Source organism: Pipistrellus kuhlii, unplaced genomic scaffold (genome assembly GCF_014108245.1).
Source record: "Pipistrellus kuhlii isolate mPipKuh1 unplaced genomic scaffold, mPipKuh1.p scaffold_m20_p_6, whole genome shotgun sequence".
In the NCBI taxonomy this organism is placed as follows: Eukaryota; Metazoa; Chordata; class Mammalia; order Chiroptera; family Vespertilionidae; genus Pipistrellus; species Pipistrellus kuhlii.
In genome coordinates, this window is record NW_023425562.1 from 57,410,672 (window position 1) to 57,430,540 (window position 19,869).

At 46.3% G+C, this 19,869-nt stretch overlaps 1 protein-coding gene across 4 annotated transcripts; it reads left to right on the top strand.

The window, feature by feature from the left end:
* The first annotated feature begins 5,258 nt into the window (after window positions 1–5,258).
* On the top strand, window positions 5,259–18,870 carry ITPA (inosine triphosphatase). Of its 4 annotated transcripts, XM_045574748.1 has the most exons (9): window positions 5,260–5,413; window positions 6,630–6,687; window positions 6,777–6,841; window positions 7,685–7,758; window positions 8,742–8,773; window positions 9,630–9,745; window positions 10,307–10,376; window positions 16,909–16,985; window positions 18,446–18,582. In XM_045574748.1, the coding sequence occupies exons 1-8, from the start codon at window positions 5,339–5,341 to the stop codon at window positions 16,968–16,970; spliced, it is 552 nt and encodes a 183-aa protein (XP_045430704.1). In that variant the 5' UTR covers window positions 5,260–5,338; the 3' UTR covers window positions 16,971–16,985; window positions 18,446–18,582. The 4 variants fall into 4 exon arrangements, with proteins under 4 accessions (XP_036273874.1, XP_045430704.1, XP_036273871.1 ...); XM_036417978.2 differs by lacking the exon at window positions 10,307–10,376 and having other exon boundaries at window positions 5,261–5,413; window positions 18,446–18,870; XM_036417979.2 differs by lacking the exons at window positions 5,260–5,413; window positions 10,307–10,376 and adding an exon at window positions 5,522–5,605 and having other exon boundaries at window positions 18,446–18,870.
* Window positions 18,871–19,869: the final 999 nt, after the last annotated feature.

A 19,869-nucleotide genomic window follows, 5' to 3' on the forward strand; every position in this document is an offset into this window, starting at 1 on the left:
TCCTGCTGCCAAAACCTAGATTCCCCCATACCCTGCATACATACTATCTGTGTGAGGGGAGGCAACAAGAAGTACCATGCTGTGAAGCTGGGCATGGGCAACTTCTCCTGGGGCTCAGAGTGTTGTGTGCACAAAACAAGGATTATTGATATCGTCTACAATGCTCCCAACAACAAACTGGTCTGTACTAAGACTCCAGTAAAGAACTGCATCATGCTTGTTGACAGCACACCCTACTGATAGTGGTACCAGTCCCACTATGCACTGCCCCCTGGGCTGCAAGAAGGGGGCCAAGCTCACTCGTGAGGAGGAAGGGATTTTAAACAAACAAACAAACAAACAAACAAATCAAAAGTTAAGCCCTAGCCAGTTTGGCTCAGGCCCTGGGCCAGGCTCCTGTGGGAGGCAACCAATTGATGTGTTTCTCTCACATGGATGTTTCTCTTTGTCTTTCCCTCTCTCTTCTACTCTCCCTAAAAATCAATGGACAAATATCCTTGGGTGAGGATTAACAGCAATAAAAAGTTAGAAGAAATATGATGATGAAGGGAAAAGAAATGCCAAAATCAGTAGCCTTCTAGAGGAGCAGGACACACACACACACACACACACACACACACACACACACATATGTATTGATTTCGGAGAGGGAGAGATAGAAACATTAATGATGAGAGAGAATAATTGATCAGCTGCCTCCCGTGCCCCCTACCAGGGATTGAGCCTGCAACTCAAGCATGTGCCCTGACTAAGAATTAACCTGGTTCATAGGCTGATGGTCAACAAGCCACACTCAGCCAGACAGGGCAAGTTTCTTTTTTTAAAATATATTTTATTGATTTTTTTTTTTTTACAGAGAGGAAGGAAAGGGTCAGAGAGCTAGAAACATCGATGAGAGAGAATCATGGATCAGCTGCCTCATGCACACCCCCTACTGGGGATGTGCTTGCAACCAAGGTACCCTGTTTCCCCGAAAATAAGACAGAGTCTTATATTAATTTTTTCTCCCAAAGTTGCTCTAGGTCTTATTTTCAGGGCATGTCTTATCTTTCCATGTGCTAGGTCTTATTTTCGGAGGATGTCTTATTTTCGGGGAAACACGGTACATGCCCTTGACCAGAATCAAACCCGGGACCTTTCAGTCTGTAGGCCAATGCTCTATCCACTGAGCCAAACTGGTTTCGGCCAGACAGGGCAAGTTTCTTGCATGCATCTCCTCAAGACCAGACCAGTGAGGCTGAGCAGAGGGTTATGTGCTCAGGGTAAGGAGCTGGAGTTCTAGCTGAAGAAAATCAAGGCCTGCCTTGACCAGTTTGGCTCAGTGGCTAGAGTGTCTGCCTGCGGACTGAGAGGATTCTGGTCAAAGGCATGTACCTTGGTTTGGGGCATATCCCCAGTAGGAGGTGTGCAGGAGGCAGCTGGTCAATGTTTCTCTCTTATCGATGTTTCTAACTCTCTATCCCTCTCCCTTCTTCTCTGTAAGAAATCAATAAAATATATATTTAAAAAAAAAAAAAGAAAATCAAGGCCTAAGAAGGCAAATAAATCCTCTTCTCTCCTATCTTAGCTCCTGTATTATAGGTGCTTATTCCAGCCAGGACAGTTTTGGCTCCGTGGATGGAGCGTCAGCCTGGAGACTGAAAGGTCCCAAGTTCAATTCCGGTCAAGGGCATGTACCTTGGTTGCGGGCACATCCCCAGAGGGGAGTGTGCAGGAGGCAACTGATAGATGTTTCTGATTCTCTATCCCTCTCCCTTCCTCTCTGTAAAAAGTCAATAAAAAAAAATATATATATATATATATTTTTTTTTTTAAAAAATTTTAAATATATTTTATTGATTTTTCTTACAGAGAGGAAGGGAGAGAGATAGAGAGCTAGAAACGTCGATGAGATAGAAACATCGACCAGCTGCCTCTTGCACACCCCCCACCGCAACCAATGTACAGGACCGGGGAATCGAACCTGGAACCTTTCAGTCCACAGACCGACGCTCTACCGCTGAGCCAAACCGGTTTCGGCAAAATATATATATATTTTTTAAAAGTGCTTATTCCAAAAAACTAGGGACAGGATGTAATCTGGAGATTTTTTAGAAAGCAAATAACTACTGGGAATTTGATATTAGAATATGAAGTCTTTTGTGTGTGTGATAACATAAAGATCCCAGGACCAACGGTGTATATGCGTTGTTGGTGGTGGTAGATTTGAAAAAATATGACATGTTAACTTCCAATAAGTGGAAATTACTGCAAATGGTTATGTGCAGTGTAACAACATTTATGTATTTTTTTTTAATCTTCACCTGAGGAGTGAGGATATTTTTCCCATTGATTTTTTTTTCTCCTTTTTTTAGAGAGTGGAAGACGGAGGGGGGGAGGGAAAAAACAGAGAGAGAGAAACACCAATGTGACAGAGACACATCTATTGGTTGCCTCCCACATGCCCCTGCCGGGAAGCGGCGAGAGCAGGTAACCCGACCTGCAACACAGGAATATATATGCCTTTGACCAGGAATTGAGAGCGCAGGCCAAGTCCCTAGCCACTGAACAATGCCAGCCAGGGCTATGTATGTTTTAAAAGTACTAAACAATACCACACTATTAAATTGGAATAGTGGAATCTTGAGCATCAATTTTATTATCTTCTGTAAGTTTGGAATATTTCATAATTTACATTTTAAAAATAAAATTTAAACAAGCCAAAACGGGCAGGAGAGATTTAATAAAAATAGCTAATGTTGCCCAGCTGGCATGGCTCAGTGGTTGAGTGAATCAAGAGGTCAAGGTGGATTCCATTTCCAAGCTCGATCCCCAGTAGGCGGTGTGAAGGAGGCAGCTGATCAATGATTCATCATTGCTATTTCTATCTCTCCCTTCCTCTCTGAAATCAATAAAAAAAATATATTTTAAAAAGCTAATGTCAACAATTGTTAAAGTTGGGCGATAGGTATATAGGGGCTCATTATTCTGCTTTTTCCTTCTGTTTCGTAAGTTTGACATTTTGTATAAGTGTGAAACTTTCCACAATAAAAAGTTTTATTAAAAAGTAAAAATTAGGACTAAAAATTGTCATGATTTGCATGTGCTCAGAAGTTGCTTGGAAGGGCAAAACAACAAACTGTCAGTAGAGATAACCCTTCCTTGTTGCCTCAATTAGGTATGTTTATAGCCTTCATTTGCAGTTCTCAGGTTCTCAGAGTCTTGGACCCCAATCATGTCTCTTAAGATTTGTGGGCAGACAGGAGGGGTGGAAAATGGCAGGGAGAGTTATCTTCCTGGTTCACAACAGCACTGGACTCAGACAGTAGCCTTGGGGGTGAAAAGGAGGGGACTGATTCCAGAATTATTTCAGAGGTAGAATTGATAGGACCTGACGAGCTTTTTTGAGGGCAAGAATCATCCTTCTTTTCTTAAAGATATTTATGATATTTCCAGTCACATTCCTTGTTAAAGGGGGTAAAAAATTCACACATTGTAATTCTAGCATAATCTAATGAATGAATGAATGATTGACAGATTATCTTTCCATCCTTTTTCTTTTTAAAATTTATTGATTTATTGGTTGCTTCTTTTACGTGCCCTGACCAGGGACTGGACCCACAACCTTGGCTTATCAGGACAACACTCTTACGAATTGAGCTATCTGGCTCTTCCTTTCTGTTCAGAGCAACTAAGCACTTTGACTGTCTCTTTATAGGTAGACTCATCCGTTAAGTGAACCAATCAATACATTTCTTTTTTGTTTTGTTTTGCCTAAGCTGGTTTTCTGACCCTTGCAACCAAGAATCTGACTAGAGATCACACATATACAAACTTTAGTGTACAATTTTTTAAAATATATTTTATTGATTTTTTACAGAGATGAAGAGAGACGGATAAAGAGTTAGAAACATCGATGAGAGAGAATCATCGATCAGCTGCCTCCTGCACACCCCCTACTGGGGATGTGCCCGCAACCAAGGTACATGCCCTTAACCGGAATCGAACCCGGAACCTTTCAGTTCGCAGGCCGACGCTCTGTCCACTGAGCCAAACCGGTTTCGGCTGTACAATTTTTTTTGTATTCACCTTCTCCCTCTCCCCAAGCTCTTGAGCTCCAAAGCCTTCAGATTTAGAGTGAGGTCTATCTACAGTGAATATCCACTCACAATATTCCCTGCTATTAACCCTTTGGGAGCTCCTACAGCTTGCTGTGACTGATCAGCCTCCCCAAACAAGGTGGTTCTCTCAGCTGACACAGTACATGGTTCTTGTCTGTAGTACACAAGGTGTCTGTGCCCAGGCCCTGGCAAGCTTCTCTTAGCCTAAGTTTTCAACAGCCAGGAGGTCAGCTTTGATCAGGGAAACCTGGATGCCTTCATGAAGAAGGAAGATACATGACATAGAGGGAGGGCTACCCACTTCCTGAATATAACCCACTCCTTTCCAGATTTAATTCCATGGAACTTCACAAATCACACTGTGGACATAGTACTGACTCAGAAACTTTAGGACCTGCCCCAGAACACAGTAATGTATTTTAGTGCAATACTAACGTTATGATCATTGAGCAAAGTTTTCAGAGAGCATAGAAGTTTAATATTCCCTAAGGACAAATTCTTTGGGACCTAAAAAAAAAAAAAAAATTCTAGATCGTCAGAGGTCATTAACATTAAGCAAAATAATTCATCCAGGCACGGATACTGACACTCCTGTGACAGAAGTTGCCTCACCGTGAGTAGGGCTGGCCCTACACCTGCCCTTGCTGAGTCTCCAGAGGAGGGAGGCAGGTGACTAGCCCAATGCGGGAGTCAGCAGTGGGTCTGTCGCCAAGGTGGATCTGCTCTTTGCTGCGTTCAGGATGCAAAGATCTGGCTGAGACGTGGGTATGGAGAAGGCGTGATGAACTCGGGGTAGGGAGAATGGAGTTCTTTGCTTTGCTTGGTGCTCAAGTTCCAGAGAAGGGCGACAGCTGCGGAGGGCCGATGGCTGGAATGATATCTTTTCGGTCCCTGCTGAAGCGCCGCTGGTTGGGACAGAGAGACCTCGGGGCACCCAACCTCCACTCAGGAAGACCGTTGCCCGGCGGAGCAGGGTGACCGCGCCACGTCCCTCCTTCCAGCGCGCGGCGCCGGAGGCTGCTCATCTGGAAAAACGGCTCTCTTCTCCCCGGGTCCGAGCGAGGCCTTCCCTCTGCAAGCCGGTTAGGCTGTTGCCGCAGCCCGAGGCGCACAACGGAGCCCCGAGACCGCCTTGCCCGGGAACGCTGGACTGGCCGCCCGGCCGCCCCTTCCGCCGCCGGCCGGAAGTGCCTGCCCCCCGCGGTGGAGGGGCTTCCGGTGGGACCGCGGGGTAGCTGATGCTCACTATGGCGGCCCCCTTGGCCGGGAAGCAGCTCGTGTTTGTCACGGGAAACGCCAAAAAGTTGGAGGAGGTGCTAGGAGGGTGTGGGAGGCCGGCCCGGAGGCGGCTGGGGAGGGGGCGGAGAGCTGGGATCCGGGAGGAGGAAGCGCGCGGGAGAGGCACGCGGGGGGAGTGGAGCGCCGGACCCGCCGGGATGGGTCGAACGGAGCGGGTGGAACGGGTTGGACCGCGCGGAGTGGGGGCGGCCGGGGACACAGGGCTTGTGAGCTCAGAGGAGTGGCGGGGTCCTTGGCACGGCCCCCACCGGGGATCAAACATGCAACCTCGGCTACCTTTCGGTGCCTGCGAGGACGCCCAGCCAACAGAGCCACACCTGCCTGGGTGACATTTGGGATTTAAAGGTTTAAAGGCCACAGGTGCCCTGGCCGGCGTGGTTCAGTGGTTGGAGCGTCGGCCTACACACTGAAAGATCATGGGTTCTATTCCCGATCAAGGGAACATGCCTGGGTTTCAGGTTTGACTCCTGCCTCAGGTAAGGGCTCAGGAGGCAACCATTCAGTGTGTTTCTCTCACAATGATCTTTGGCCTCCCCCCACCCTCCCTACCTTCTTTCCATTCTCTCTGAAAACCAATGGAGGGGGGGGGGGGGAGGTCACAGAAACTGTTAATACTATTTTGGTTTTCTATATTCAAAATTAAAAGAGATGCTAAATTTCAACTAGGGAAGTTTGGGTTTTTTTTAACCAATGTCACCCCAATACACTTAATAAAAAAATAAGTGAAATAAAAAATAGGGTTTCTGCCGAAACCGGTTTGGCTCAGTGGATAGAGCGTCGGCCTGCGGACTGAAAGGTCCCGGGTTCGATTCCGGACAAGGGCATGTACCTTGGTTGTGGGCACATCCCCAGTGGGAGAGGGGGGGAGTGCAGGAGGCAGCTGATTGATGATTCTCTCTCTTATCGATGTTTCTAACTCTCTATCTCTCTCTCTTCCTCTCTGTAAAAAAATCAATAAAATATATATTTTTAAAAATAGGGTTTCTGGGAGCATTAAGAAGGTGTTCTGGATGGGCAGTTAGCATGGGAGACCTCAAGTAGGAGATTGTGGAGATGAGGGAGCTGACCTGCTGGGGCAGACCCTGAAGGCTGGGGTGAGGATCATGGGCCTGATTAATAAGCTTTAGGATGTTGACGGGAGAGTTACCTGATTAGAATGGTGGATAAGAACTTGTATATTATGGGGAATCGTTAACAAATGGTGATAAATGTTTTTTCATTTTGCAACAGGTCATTCAGATTCTAGGAGACAAATTTCCATATACTTTGGTGGCAAAGAAAATTGACCGTATGTCTCTGTTTTGTTTTATTTTCAAAAGATAGTTTGATGTCTTTGTCTGCTGGTGACCTGACTCTGTCTGTCTTTTTCCTCATAAGTGCCGGAGTACCAGGGAGAGCCTGACGAGATTTCCATACAGAAGTGTCAGGAGGCTGCTCGTCAGGTGCTTGCTCCACATGTGTGCTCTACTCACTTCTCTTGTCCTGGTGGCTCCTGGGGCCTGTGCCTGCTGGGGAGAACAATAGCGTGGGCACAATTTGGTATGATTCAAGGACCTGCCCAGGCCTAGCTGTTCTGGGGTAGTTCATATTGGCCCTGGAATAGTGTCTTTCTCAACCTTGACTGTATAGTATCTCCCCAGACCACCACTTACACACACAATTCTCTCTAACTTTCAGATACATACATTCCAGCCCCAAAATCTCTCCACATTCATCCATCCCTGGACTCACTTGTCTCTGTGGAACTGAGAAAGAGCACTTCCTGAAGGGTCAGGCTGCCTGACTCTGAATCCCACCTTTTCTCTTACTGTGCCTGGAGCAAGCTTTATAGTCCGCCAGGGCTTTTGGTGTCCCTGTCTCTAAAATGAATATAAGAGACTGCTGAAACCAGTTTGGCTCAGTGGATAGAGCATCAGCCTGCGGACTGAAAGGTCCCAGGTTTGATATCGGTCAAGGGCATGTACCTTGGTTGCCGGCACATCCCCAGTAGGGGTTGTGCAGGAGGCAGCTGATAGATGTTTCTCTCTCATCGATGTTTCTGGCTCTCTATCTCTCTCCCTTCCTCTCTGTAAAAAACCAATAATAATTAAAAAAAAGAATAAAATGAATATAAGAGATTAGCCAAGGGCTAATCCTGGTAGCAGGTGGACGGACCTCTATATCCTGTTGCTGCAGATTCCAGCCAACTGTGGGCCTGGCTCCAGCATGGATGGCCTGGGAATTCAGGGCTGCAGCGGGACTGTTGCTGGTCGCAGGTCTCAGGGCTGTATTTCCTTGTGCTGCAGGTGCAGGGGCCTGTCCTGGTGGAGGATACCTGTCTGTGCTTCAATGCCCTTGGGGGCCTCCCTGGCCCCTACATGTGAGTGCTCCCCCTCATAGGGCCCTGCTCTCAGGACCATCTGAACTTGGAAATGATTGGTTACCTGTTATCGCAGATCATTTACTATCTTGGCATCAACACCATTATTTCAGATTGTCCTGAGGAAGAATTAGGGATGGGGAAAAGCATGCGTTTTGTCAAGTGTTAGAATGTGATTGTGTAAGTGGAGATGGGCAAGGGGAACCCACCTGTTGAAGAGATACATTCCTGGATAGATGGATTTCAGGAAAAAGAAAACAAGAAAGTCAAGATCTGAAAAATGGATTTCCTATCTAATGCCCTGGACCCTCTTAGAAAGTCTTGTTGTAGCTCTAGGGTACAAATACCCCAATTTAAATACCCCTCTCTGTGGTTAGGGGGCAAATGCCTACCAGTGCTACTACTGGGTCTTGGATATGTATATATTTAACATTTAGATTGCCAATATGTTTGTCAAGGCAATAGCACCGATATACACTTATAATGTGCATTGCTCCATAGTTTGCAATGTGGGGAGTATGAAGTGTTATCACATGCAGTTTTAATTTACATTTGCCTAATTATCACTCAGCTTGAGGCCTTCATTGAATTATTGATTCTTCTATGCATTGCCTGTTTGCATCCATTTTCTTTTTTCTATGATTTGTCTTCATTTTGAGTTGAGACATCCTTTTTGTTTGTTTTAAATTGTTTTTAAATTGCTTCTTAGAGAAAAAGCAAGAGGGAGAGAGAAACATCAGTGTGAGAGCAAAACATGGACTGGCTGCCTCCAGCATGCCCCCTACTGGGGATTGAGCCCTCAACCTGGGTGTGTGCTCTGACTGAGAATTGAACCTGCAACCTTGAGGTGCACTGGACAATGCCCAGGGCGAGACATTCTTTATCATGTGAATTGCTTGGCTGTCCGAGGGCTCTAATCCAGAGAAGAAGGTGGTCCAAAGATCCATCTGCTGGTGTCTGACTCACCTTTGTTTGTCTTGCAGAAAGTGGTTTCTGGAGAAATTAAAGCCTGAAGGTATCATGTCCTTTCTTTCTTCTTTAGATCTGTTGGGAATTGAGAATCCCGAGGTGGTCTATGGGAGGGCCCCACTAGTAATCAGGAATCTCAGGTTCAGCCCCACCATGGATCCCTTCTGTTCACCTCAGTTTCCCCATCTAAAACCTGCAGCTCATACTTTCCCTGCACACCTGACCCTAGGGCATTGGTTGGCAAACTCATTAGTTCACAGCCAAATATCAACAGTACAATGATTGAAATTTCTTTTGAGAGCCACATTTTTTAAACTTCTTCTAACTCCATTTCTTCAAAATAGACTGGCCCAGGCCGTGGTATTTTGTGGAAGAGCCACACTCAAGGGGCCAAAGAGCTGCATGTGGCTCTCGAGCCGCAGTTTGCCCACCACTGCTCTAGGGATTGCTGAGATATGGAAGGAGTGGATGGGAAAGGGGTGGTGGGAGCTGTGAATTTCAGGGACAAAGGTACTGCAGTTGATTTGGGGTTAAGCAGACTGGCCCTACTGACTGTATTCCTGTCCTTGCCTTTGCCACGGCCTGGCCATGGGGTTCGGATCCCCTCCTGGACCCCAGCAATGCATACCCTGTCACCTACAGTTGCAGGTCAAAAGGTTCTCTCTTTAGGTGCTGCTAAAAACACTTTATATTAATGAGCATTTAAGCATATATAATAGTAGAACAGAATAATAAACCCCATCTCCTATGACTCAATTTCCAGGTTTATCACCACAAAGCCCATCTAATGACATGTATAAAACCCCCAGTTTGGCATATGTCCCCCAACCTGGGACCTCAGGGTGGGGAGTGGGCCTTGGCCGGCACAGACTGCGCTGAGCCCTCACTGCACCTGTCCACAGGTCTCCATCAGCTCCTGGCGGGGTTCGAGGACAAGTCGGCCTATGCACTCTGTACATTCGCATTCAGCACTGGCAACGCAAGTGAGCCCATTCGCCTCTTCCGGGGCCGGACCTCGGTGAGTACCCATGCTGGTTCCTCAATATGCCACCAGAGGGCGCTGAGCCTCTAGCTCTTGGCCCAGTGTCTTCTGCTGGAAGGTAGTGGGAGGGCATCCAGGGCTGTTAGTTCCTCAGGCACCACCAAGAGAAATGCTGTCAATTCCGAAATCTGCATGACCCCCGAGGCTGGTGTTTGAGGGGAACGCATAATGTCTCACAGATCTTGAGGCCCTGAGTACCCAGAGCTCAGCACTATATGCCCTCCCCAGAAGCAAATGTGGAAACTGAAGACAACTCCAAAGCTACATCTACATCCCCGACTTCTCCAAGTTCCAATCTCCTTATCCAATTACTTGAATATCACAAAGGCTTTCTAACTTTTTATGTTCATATAGATCTTTCTCCAACTTACTCCTTCCCCAGCTGTCCTTCAGCATCTCATGCCTACCTGTGGGGTTCAGCAACTTCTCACAGGGTCCACACCGCCCTCTGAGCTGGCTGCCTACATCTCCTCCCCCCCGCCCCCCATATATTCCCACATTGTGGGGATTCACTCCTGCTTTCTCTCTTCTGCTCAGGATAAAATCCAAGAGTCCACTGTAGCCCCCAAAGCACTATCCCATAATCTCCACCAGGGGTTGACCACAGGTGTGTTGCCCCTACCTGTTTATATTGTGTGTATGGTAAAAAACACATAAAAATTACCATCTTCGCTGAAACTGGTTTTGCTCAGTGGATAGAGCGTCAGTCTGCGGACTGAAAGGTCCCAGGTTCGATTCTGGTCAAGGGCATGTACATTGGTTGTGGGCACATCCCCAGTGGGGGGGGGGGTGCAGGAGGCAGCTGGCAATGTTTCTCTCTTATCGATATTTCTAACTCTCTATCCCTCTCCCTTCCTCTCTGTAAAAAATCAATAAAATATTTTTTAAAAAATTGCCCTCTTCACTGTTTTAGGTGTACAGTAGTGTTAACGATATGCATACTTGTGCAACAGATCTCTAGCAACTTTCCCTTTCCCCCCTTCTTAGCCCCTGGCATCAGTTTCTAAGAGTTGGACAACTTTAGACACCTTATATAAGTGAATGCTATAGTATTTATGTTTTTGTGACTGGCTTATTTATGATAATGTCTTTAAGGATCAGCCATGTTGTAGCATGAATTTGTTTTTAAGGCTGAATAATACTATTGATATATTGTATGTATATGCCATATTTTCTTTATCCATTTATCAGTTGATGAACATTAATACTTCCACATTTTGGCTTCTGTGAATAATGCTGCTATGATCATGGGAATGTTCTCTCTCAAAAATCAGAACTTTGAACAACCAAAGGCCCTGCTGAGAAGGCCAGGTCACTGCTGTCCCCACCATTCCCTGTTGTCTCCCCAGCTTTGGCTGCTTCGTGCGCTTTGTTGCTTCCCAACCACCACTTTACACAGCGTGGCCATGTTTCTTCATGTTCTTACCTGGCTCTGAACCTAATCACACTGTCCTTTCAGCAATGCATATGCCAAGCCCTTCCCTATCTCAGGGCCTTGGCATCAACCTGGAATGTTCTCCGCCTGGAATGTTCTTTTTAAAATTAATTTCAGGGAGAGGGGAAGAGGAAGAAAGAGAAACAGTAATGTGACAGAAACATCTATTGGTTGCCTCCTGTACTCACCCCAACCAGGGACAGAACCCATAACCTGGTGTGTGCCCTGACCAGAAATTGAACCCTCAACCTTTCAGTCTATGAGACAACACTCCAATCAAGTGAGCCACACCGGCCAAGGCTGCCTGGAATGTTCTTGCTCTATCCCTGAGGCCTTCCCAAGTCATTCTATCCTGTTCTTGAGTCCAGCTCTCTGTTTGTTCCCTTTAAGCCACTTGGCATTTGGTAATTTGTTTACAAGTTTGATGCCTGTTTTGCTTAAGATCCATTCTGTAAGGGCAAGGCAAGGCCAGTGCTGACAACTCTGCCTGCCTTACTGCAGACGTTCATAAACGTGTTCCTTGGGTATGGTTCAGAGTAGTTTAGTCACTGTCTTCCTGCTAGCAGGAGCACAACTTGCCTTTGGTCTAAATAGCTTGTCATTTATGTGGCTAATCACCATCTTCTACTACCTCTCTTACAGCTTTTAAATTACTTTTTTCTTTTATTGCTTCCACAGCAACATGACATTTTATGACACTGGGCTATAATTTGTTCTTTTGTAACATTTCTCTGTTGAAATTCGCTTAGTACAGCCAGTATTGAACTCATTTTTATTTTTTTATTTTTATCTATTTTTACATCTTTATTTTTGAGAGTATTACAGATGTCCCTCTTCCTCCCCCTCTGCCCCATTGCCTCCCTCCACTTGGTTCCCACCCCACCTCGGTCTTCACCACCCTATTGTCTGTGTCCGTCAGTAATGCATACTAGTACATGCACATAAGATCTTTGTTTTGCTGAAACCGGTTTGGCTCAGTGGATAGAGCGACGGCCTGAGGACTGATAGGTTCCAAGTTCGATTCCGGTCAAGGGCATGTACCTTGGTTGCGGGCACATCCCTAGTGGGGGGTGTGCAAGAGGCAGCTGATCGATGATTCTCTCTAATTGATGTTTCTAGTTCTCTATCCCTCTCTCTTCCTCTCTGTGAAAATCAATAAAATATATATTTAAAAAAAAATCTTTATTTAATCTTTTTCCACCCTTCCTCCTTTTCCCTTTGAGACTGTTAGTCTTTCCGTGCCTTTTTAAATTTTTTTAAAATTCGGTTGTTGATATGTATTTATTGCCATTTTATTCAGATTTTTAATCTTTTTCTTCCTCTTCTTAAAGAATATCCTTCAACATTTCATGTAGTACTAGTTTGGTGGTGATGAACTCCTTTAGCTTTTTCTTATCTGTGAAGCTGTCGGATCTTCAGTTCTAAATGATAGCTTTGCTGGGTAGAGTAATCTTGTGGTAGATTCTTACTACCCATCACTTTATGAATATTTCTTTAAAAAATATATATATATTTTATTGATTTTTTACAGAGAGGAAGAGAGGGACAGAGAGCTAGAACCATCCATGAGAGAAAAACATCGATCAGCTGCCTCCTGCACTCCCCGCACTGGGGATGTGCCTGCAACCAATGTACATGCCCTTGACCGGAATAGAATCTAGGACCCTTCAGTCCACAGGCTGACGCTCTATCCACTGAGCCAAACCGGTTTATGAATATTTCTATGAATATTTCTTGCCATGCCCTTTTGGCTGCAAATTTTCTGTTAAGAAATCAGCTGACAGTCTTATGGGCACTGCCTTGCAGGTATCTAACTGCTCTCTTACTGCATTTAAGATTCTTTCTTTGTTTTTAACCTTTGGCATTTTTATTATGATGTATCTTGTTATGGGCCTCTTTGGGTTCCTCTTGTTTGGGACTCTGTGCTTCCTGGACTTGTAAGTCTATTTCTTTTACCAGGTTAAGTAAGTTTTCAGTCATTTTTTCAAATAGTTTTTCAATTTATTGCTTGCTCTCTCTTTTCCTTCTGGCATCCCCATAATGCAGATGTTGGTATACTTAAAGTTTTCCTAGAGGCTCCTTTATACTATCTTCATATTTTTGGAATCTTTTTCTCTTGCTCTTCTTATTTGATGTTTTTTGCTTCCTCATATTTCAAATTGTTGATTTGGTTCTCTGAATGCTTTATTCTATTGTTGAATCTCTTTAAATTATTCTTTATTTCAGTTAGTGTATGTTTAATTTCTGACTTTTTTTATTTTTCATGCTCACTTAAGGATATTTTTCCATTGATTTTGAGAGAGGGGGGAAGACAGAGAGAAACATAGATGTGAGAGAAACACATTGATGGGCTGCCTCCTGGACATGTCCTGACCAGGGCCCGGGTTGGGGAGGAGCCTGCAACCCAGGTACATGCCCTTGACCAGAATCAAACCTGTGGCCCTTTGGTCTGCAGGCCTACACTCTATCCATTGAGCCAAACAAGCTAGGGCCTGACTGTCTTTGACATTTTCACTAAAATCCTTGAAAGTCTCACTAAGTCCCTTGAAGATCTCATTAAGTCCCTTAAAGCTCTCATTAAGATCCTTGAGTAATCTTATAACCATTGCTTTGAACTCTATATCCAGTAGCTTGCTTGCTTTCATTTCTAACATGTTTCTTTGTCTCCACGTTTTGACTGCTTCACTGTGTTTGTTTCTATGTATTAGGTAGAGCTGTTATGACTCCTGGAATTGGTAGAGTGACCTTATATAGTAGGTGTCCTGTAGGACCCAGTGACTCAGCCTCCCCAGTCACCCGAGCTGGGCACTTTAGGTGCGCCCCTGCATGGGCTGTGTGCACAGTCTTGTTGTAGTTGAGCCTTGATAGGCATCATGAGAAGGAAGGAATTGGCATCACTGGGAGGAATTTGCCTCCAGGCCAGTTGGCTGTGAGGACCAGCTGCATCTATAATAGAAGAGCTGCTGTGCAGGAGACACCCCTATGGACCAGGACTTGCTTCAGTGGGACTTGGTGCTCATTGAGTCTGCCCCTTGAGTGTGTCACTTGTGGATGTGTAGAGTTGTAATCTGGTATGATCTGAAGCTGTCCGCTGGGTCACTAGCTCTGAGGCCTCCTGATTGTTGCAAAGTCAGCCACTGCCTGGGGCCACCTGGCAGGAGCTGCAGAGAAATCTATAGATGGCTGCTATTTGTATTGGGCTAGGAAGTGCCCAGGTGAGGACAAGCTGTGAGACAAGGCAGGTTGGTGCTAGTGCTGGGTCTTGGACCTTTTCTTGATAGGTTTGGAGCATTCTAACTCCTGCTGCTGCTTGTTTAGGAGAGTTTTAGCAATGTCTGAAACAGAGCCAGTACAGACCATTCATATGGTAGAAAAGCAGCTGCAAACAGGTGGAGCTGAAAATGGAATAGGGCAGGTTCTCAGAGATCCACCAGGGTGAATGAGCAGTGTGGATCATCCTGATGGAAACTCAGATATGGCTGCCAGGCAGCTTTGCAATGGGGGAGGTCTCAGCACAGGAACAGTGACCCCTGTGAACATCCCTCTCGAGGAGAACTCACCCTCGAGTCTTGTACCAATGCCAGACAGTCCAGTTCCTCCCTGTATGTCCCTGAACTCCCCCAAAGGTGCCATCCAGCACTGGAGGTCAGGACCATATAAGTTCTTGTGCAGGCGCTTTAAGAGGAACACCTGGGACTCCAGCAGTCTCTGTGTCATTCAACCACAATCCCCGGTACTTTCTTGTGTTTTTTTAAAATATATTTTTATTGATATCAGAGAGGAAGGAAGAGGGAGAGAGAGAGATAGAAACATCAATGATGAGAGAGAATCATTGATTGGCAGCCTCCTGCACTACCACTCCTGGAGACTGAGCTCACATCCCGGCATGTGCCCTTGATCGGAATGGAACTGGGACCCTTCAGTCCACAGGCCAATGCTCTATCCACTGAGCCACACCAGCTGGGACCCACTAGTTTTTATAGCCTAAAGTTATGCGGACTTCTCTTCTTCTCTTCCCAGCCCTGGAACCTTGGGCTGGGGGTCTGGTGTGGGGCTGGGACCTCTTGCTTCTCAGGGGAGGCCTTGGAAATATCCCTCCTGATTAAAGAAACACCACATGTGGGTATTGGACCAGTCTTCTCAATGTCTCTGACCTCCTGCCAGTCTCAATGCGCTTTCTTTACTTCTCTAGTTGTAGGACTTCCATTCAGCCCGATTTTAGGTGGTTCTGAATGATGGTTGTTCTGTATTTTAGTTGTAATTTTTGATGTGGTTGTGGGAGTTAGCAAGTACCAGTGTTCACCTATGTCGCCATCTTAGTTCTTCCCATTTAAGATTTTTTAAATATATTTTTATTGATTTCAGAGAGGGAGAGATAGAAACATCAATGATGAGAGAGAATTGTAGAATGGCTGTCTCCTGCAAGCCTCCTGCTGGGGATTGAGCCCACAACCAGGCATGTGCCCAGACTGGGAATCGAACCATGATTTGGTTCATAGTTTTTTTGTTTTTAATATATTTTGTTGATTTTTAAAAAAATATATTTTATTGATTTTTGTACAGAGAGGAAGGGAGAGAGATAGAGAGTTAGAAACATCAATGAGAGAGAGTCATCGATCAGCTGCCTCTTGCACACCCCCTACTGGGGATATGCCCACAACCAAGGTACATGCCCTTGACCGGAATCGAACCCGGGGCCCTTCAGTCCCCAAGCCGACGCTCTATCCATTGAGCCAAACCGGTCCCGGCTATTTTGTTGATTTTTTTACAGAGTGGAAGGAAGAGGGATAAAGAGAAACATCAATAAGAGAGAAATATTGATCAGCTGCCTCCTGCACACACACACACACACACACACACACACACACACACACTCCACCCCAGGGATGTGCCTGCAATCAAGGTACATGCCCTTGACCGGAATCAAACCTGGGACCTTTCAGTCCACAGGCTGACGCTCTATCCACTGAGCCAAACTGGTCAGGGCTGGTTCATAGTTTGACGCTCAACCACTGAGCCACACCAGCCAGGCTATTGACCTCATTTAAAAAATATATTTTTTAATTTTATTTATTTTTTTACTGAGAGGAAGGGAGAGAGTGAGTTAGAAACATCAATCAGCTGCCTCCTGCACACCGCCTGCTGGGGATGTGCCTGCAACCAAGGTACATGCCCTTGACCGGAATCAAACCTGGGACCTTTCAGTCCACAGGCTGACGCTCTATCCACTGAGCCAAACTGGTTTTGGCTATTGACCTTATTTTTATGTTGAACATCATGCTAAGTGATTTCTATCATGTTATTTCACTTAATTGTTAGAGCCTGTCTTGCATTTTGAGAAATGCAGTAATAGTAGCAGGCATAGGGCTTATCTGCAAATTCTAGGGACCTTAATCTCCTATTAGGAGAAAGTGTTTTCTGTCAGCATTTCACAGTTGACTCTCTTCAGTAGGTCACCATTTGGCAAAGCTATAGAGAGTGAGGGTGTTTCCAGAGATATCAAGAACATGGTTCCTCCCTGTATGTGAGGGGAGAACTGCATTTTATTTATGTGTGTAGCAAACATTTGCAGGCATTGTGTGCCCATTGAAACCATATATTTTTAGTAACCAAATCCCTAACTAAACTCAGACTGTTTACTGCTTTCCTCCTATTCTACCTCCTCCAAACCCAATGACATGCCTGTCCCCCTTTCCTCTGGCAGGGCCGGATTGTGGTACCTCGAGGCTGCCGGGACTTTGGCTGGGACCCCTGCTTTCAACCTGATGGATACGAGCAAACGTAAGGAGTCCAGTTTTTTCTCGGGGTCAGTGCTCCACCCAAGTGTGCAGGCATGCGGATATGGACAGAGTCAGGCTCTGAGACTGCCGTTCCAGCTGAAGGCAGCTCTGCAGGGGTGGATGCAAGGAATCCGGGTGGCCCAGTCCGCGGTGAGGGAGACAGCCAGGCGTAGCGGGGAGACTTGGGCTCGGGCTCCAGCTCGTAGCAGAGCAGCTGTGTGACTTCAGTGGCTTCTTCTCTCTGACCTTGGCTTGTCATGTATATACATGACTTTTGGGGGTGATCTTCAGACTCCCTCTATCTAGTTTGGGAAAATGTTAACACTAATATAGGGCATCACATTAAACCCCCTTGGTGCTGAGTGTTCTTAATATTTCATGCCAATTTCCTCCTTTATTTACATGGGACACATTGGCCGTTATTGGAGTCAGGTTTTCCAGGCTGGAGGGGCCCGTAGGGAGCTTGGCCCAAGATCTCACAGTGGCCAGACAGGGCTGAGGACATGTAAGAGCACCGTCCGAGAATGCTCTTCGGTGACAGAAGTGTACATCTGCACGGCCCAATCTAGAAGCAGTCATAAGTGGCCGTGGAGCATTTAAAAGGTGGCTAGGGTGCCTGAGGAACCGAAATCCTTTTTATTCCGTTGTAATTGGTTAAATTTAAATCGCCACTTATGGCTAGTGGCCAATACTGGACAGCATACATCTGAAGCCCACCATCGGGGTGTGGGATGACCACCTCACTGGAGTCCTGGCATGGAGGACAAGCCAGTGGCCGGCTCGCCTGCCCTCCCCTCAGTGTGCTAGAGGAGGCTGCTGTGTTTGCTGTCAGGCCCCACTGCTTCCTGTCAATAGATGACAAAGCTGATCAAACATGCAGCTCATCCCCTTGTCCCCAGCTTCCCTTAATGACTTTTGGACACACTGGAGTAAGTTTAATATCCTTCCACAACCATCAATATGGGTTTCTACCTATAGGGGAATTTAAAACGTTTTGATTAAAAAAAATGTTTTTTATTCATTAAAGTATTACATGTGTACATATCTTTCCATTGCCCTCCTACCCCACTCCTATAAAACGTTTCAATTTTTTAAAAAATATATTTTATTGATTTTTTACAGAGAGGAAGAGAGAGGGATAGAGAGTTAGAAACATCGATGAGAGAGAATCATCGATCAGCTGCCTCTTGCACACCGCCAACTGGGGATGTGCCCGCAACCAAGGTACATGCCCCTGACCGGAATCGAACCCAGGACCCTTCAGTCCGCAGGCTGATGCTCTATCCATTGAGCCAAACCGGTTTCGGCAAACGTTTCAATTTTTAAGAAAGTAGCTGCTACCCTTTCCTGCGAAATCTTTGAGCTTTGGGCTCTGGAACTGACTGGGATGGGGGGGGTCTGGATCTATACCCTCCGTGATCTGGGCTCCCTATTCTCTGAGCTGCTGCTGTTGCCCCTTAGGTACGCAGAGATGCCCAAAGCTGAGAAGAATGCCATCTCCCATCGCTACCGAGCCCTGCGCGAGCTGCAGGAATACTTCGGCGGCCTGACTTCTAAGGATGATGAGCATGCTCACCGGGAATCTGGGGAGGGCTAGCCTGAAACCTCCATCAGGCAGGCACCCCCCAGGCATGGCCTTCAGGGTTACCACTTCCTGGGGGTGTTGAGATTTGACAGCCCCACCAGTCTAGAGGAGCAGATGGCTCTGTTTGGAGGAACTTTGGGCAAGGAACACCATTGGTCTCTCCTACAGCCTTCAGGACCCGAAAGGACCGCAGGTATTGACAAAATTGAGGGTTTGGGGAAGAAATTCTTAGTGTTTTAAATGCGGCAAGTAAAATTCCTGGAAGGCACCCCAAAATAAACTGGATTTATCTGCTTTGGAACCTGCCCCAGGCAGGTATCTGTCCTGAATCCCTTTTGGTAGGAGCAGGAAGCCTCTTAAGTGGAGGGGAAGGGGTGTTGGTGAGACAAAGGCAGCCAGCTGGAGTGTTACATCTTTCCTTTCGTTCTTGTCTCAGATCAAGGGCTGTCCTTTTCCATGCCAGATCCATGCTGTTCACCCACCCATGAGTGAGCCAATGCCCAGCTCATCTCCATGGTGTTTGCTGGGTTGGAGTGGGCTGAGTCTAGTGCTTTTGCTTTGTGGGGTAACACATCAGAACAGCTCAAATTACGATTATAATTCCAAACTCATTTAAAAAATATACATATAGCCCTAGCTGGTTTGGCTCAGTGGATAGAGTGCCTGTGGACTGAAAGGTCCTGGGTTTGATTCCTGTCAAGGGCACTTGCCTGGGGTTGTGGGCTCGATCCCCAGGGGGGCATGCAGGAGGCATACAATCAATGATTCTGTCATCATTGATGTTTCTATCTCTTTCACTCTGAATAAAATTAAAAATACACACACACACACTTGTGATGTGGGATGCCGGGGGCCTGCCTGCTCCTCACTTGGTGATTCTGGACATGACTCTCCCCCCTCCCCCCGCAGCTCAGGGGGTACCCAGGCTCCTGGGGAGGGGGCTACAAAGGCGTTTGTACCACCTGTGTGGGGCAGGTGTGTGCAACAAGGCATCCCTGTTTGTTACTCAGCTCCTTCCCCTGAGCTCTGTCCCAGCACATAGTACACTTTCTGTCCCCCCTCTTTTAACTTGAGCTACTCATTCCCCGCAAACAGCATTGCTCGGTTAGAGGGTGAGGTGTCTTGTGTGCCTCAGTCTCCATTCCCCCTTTCAGGGCACAAGCCCCCATCCCATCTCCCACTCAATCATCCATACATCCGATCCCTACTAAGCGGAAGGTGCGTCTCACTGCTGGGTTGCATTCCTCACATGGCTGAGATGTTTGAGCATCTATGGCCATTCATTCCTGTTAACGTTTTG

Coding starts and splice junctions, on each gene's coding strand:
- ITPA (XM_036417978.2), top strand. CDS start 5,339: ATGCTCACTATGGCGGCCCCCTTGGCCGGGAAGCAGCTCGTGTTTGTC. Junction 9,746..16,908: donor TCTTCCGGGGCCGGACCTCG/GTGAGTACCCAT, acceptor TTCCTCTGGCAG/GGCCGGATTGTGGTACCTCG. Junction 16,986..18,445: donor CCTGATGGATACGAGCAAAC/GTAAGGAGTCCA, acceptor GTTGCCCCTTAG/GTACGCAGAGATGCCCAAAG.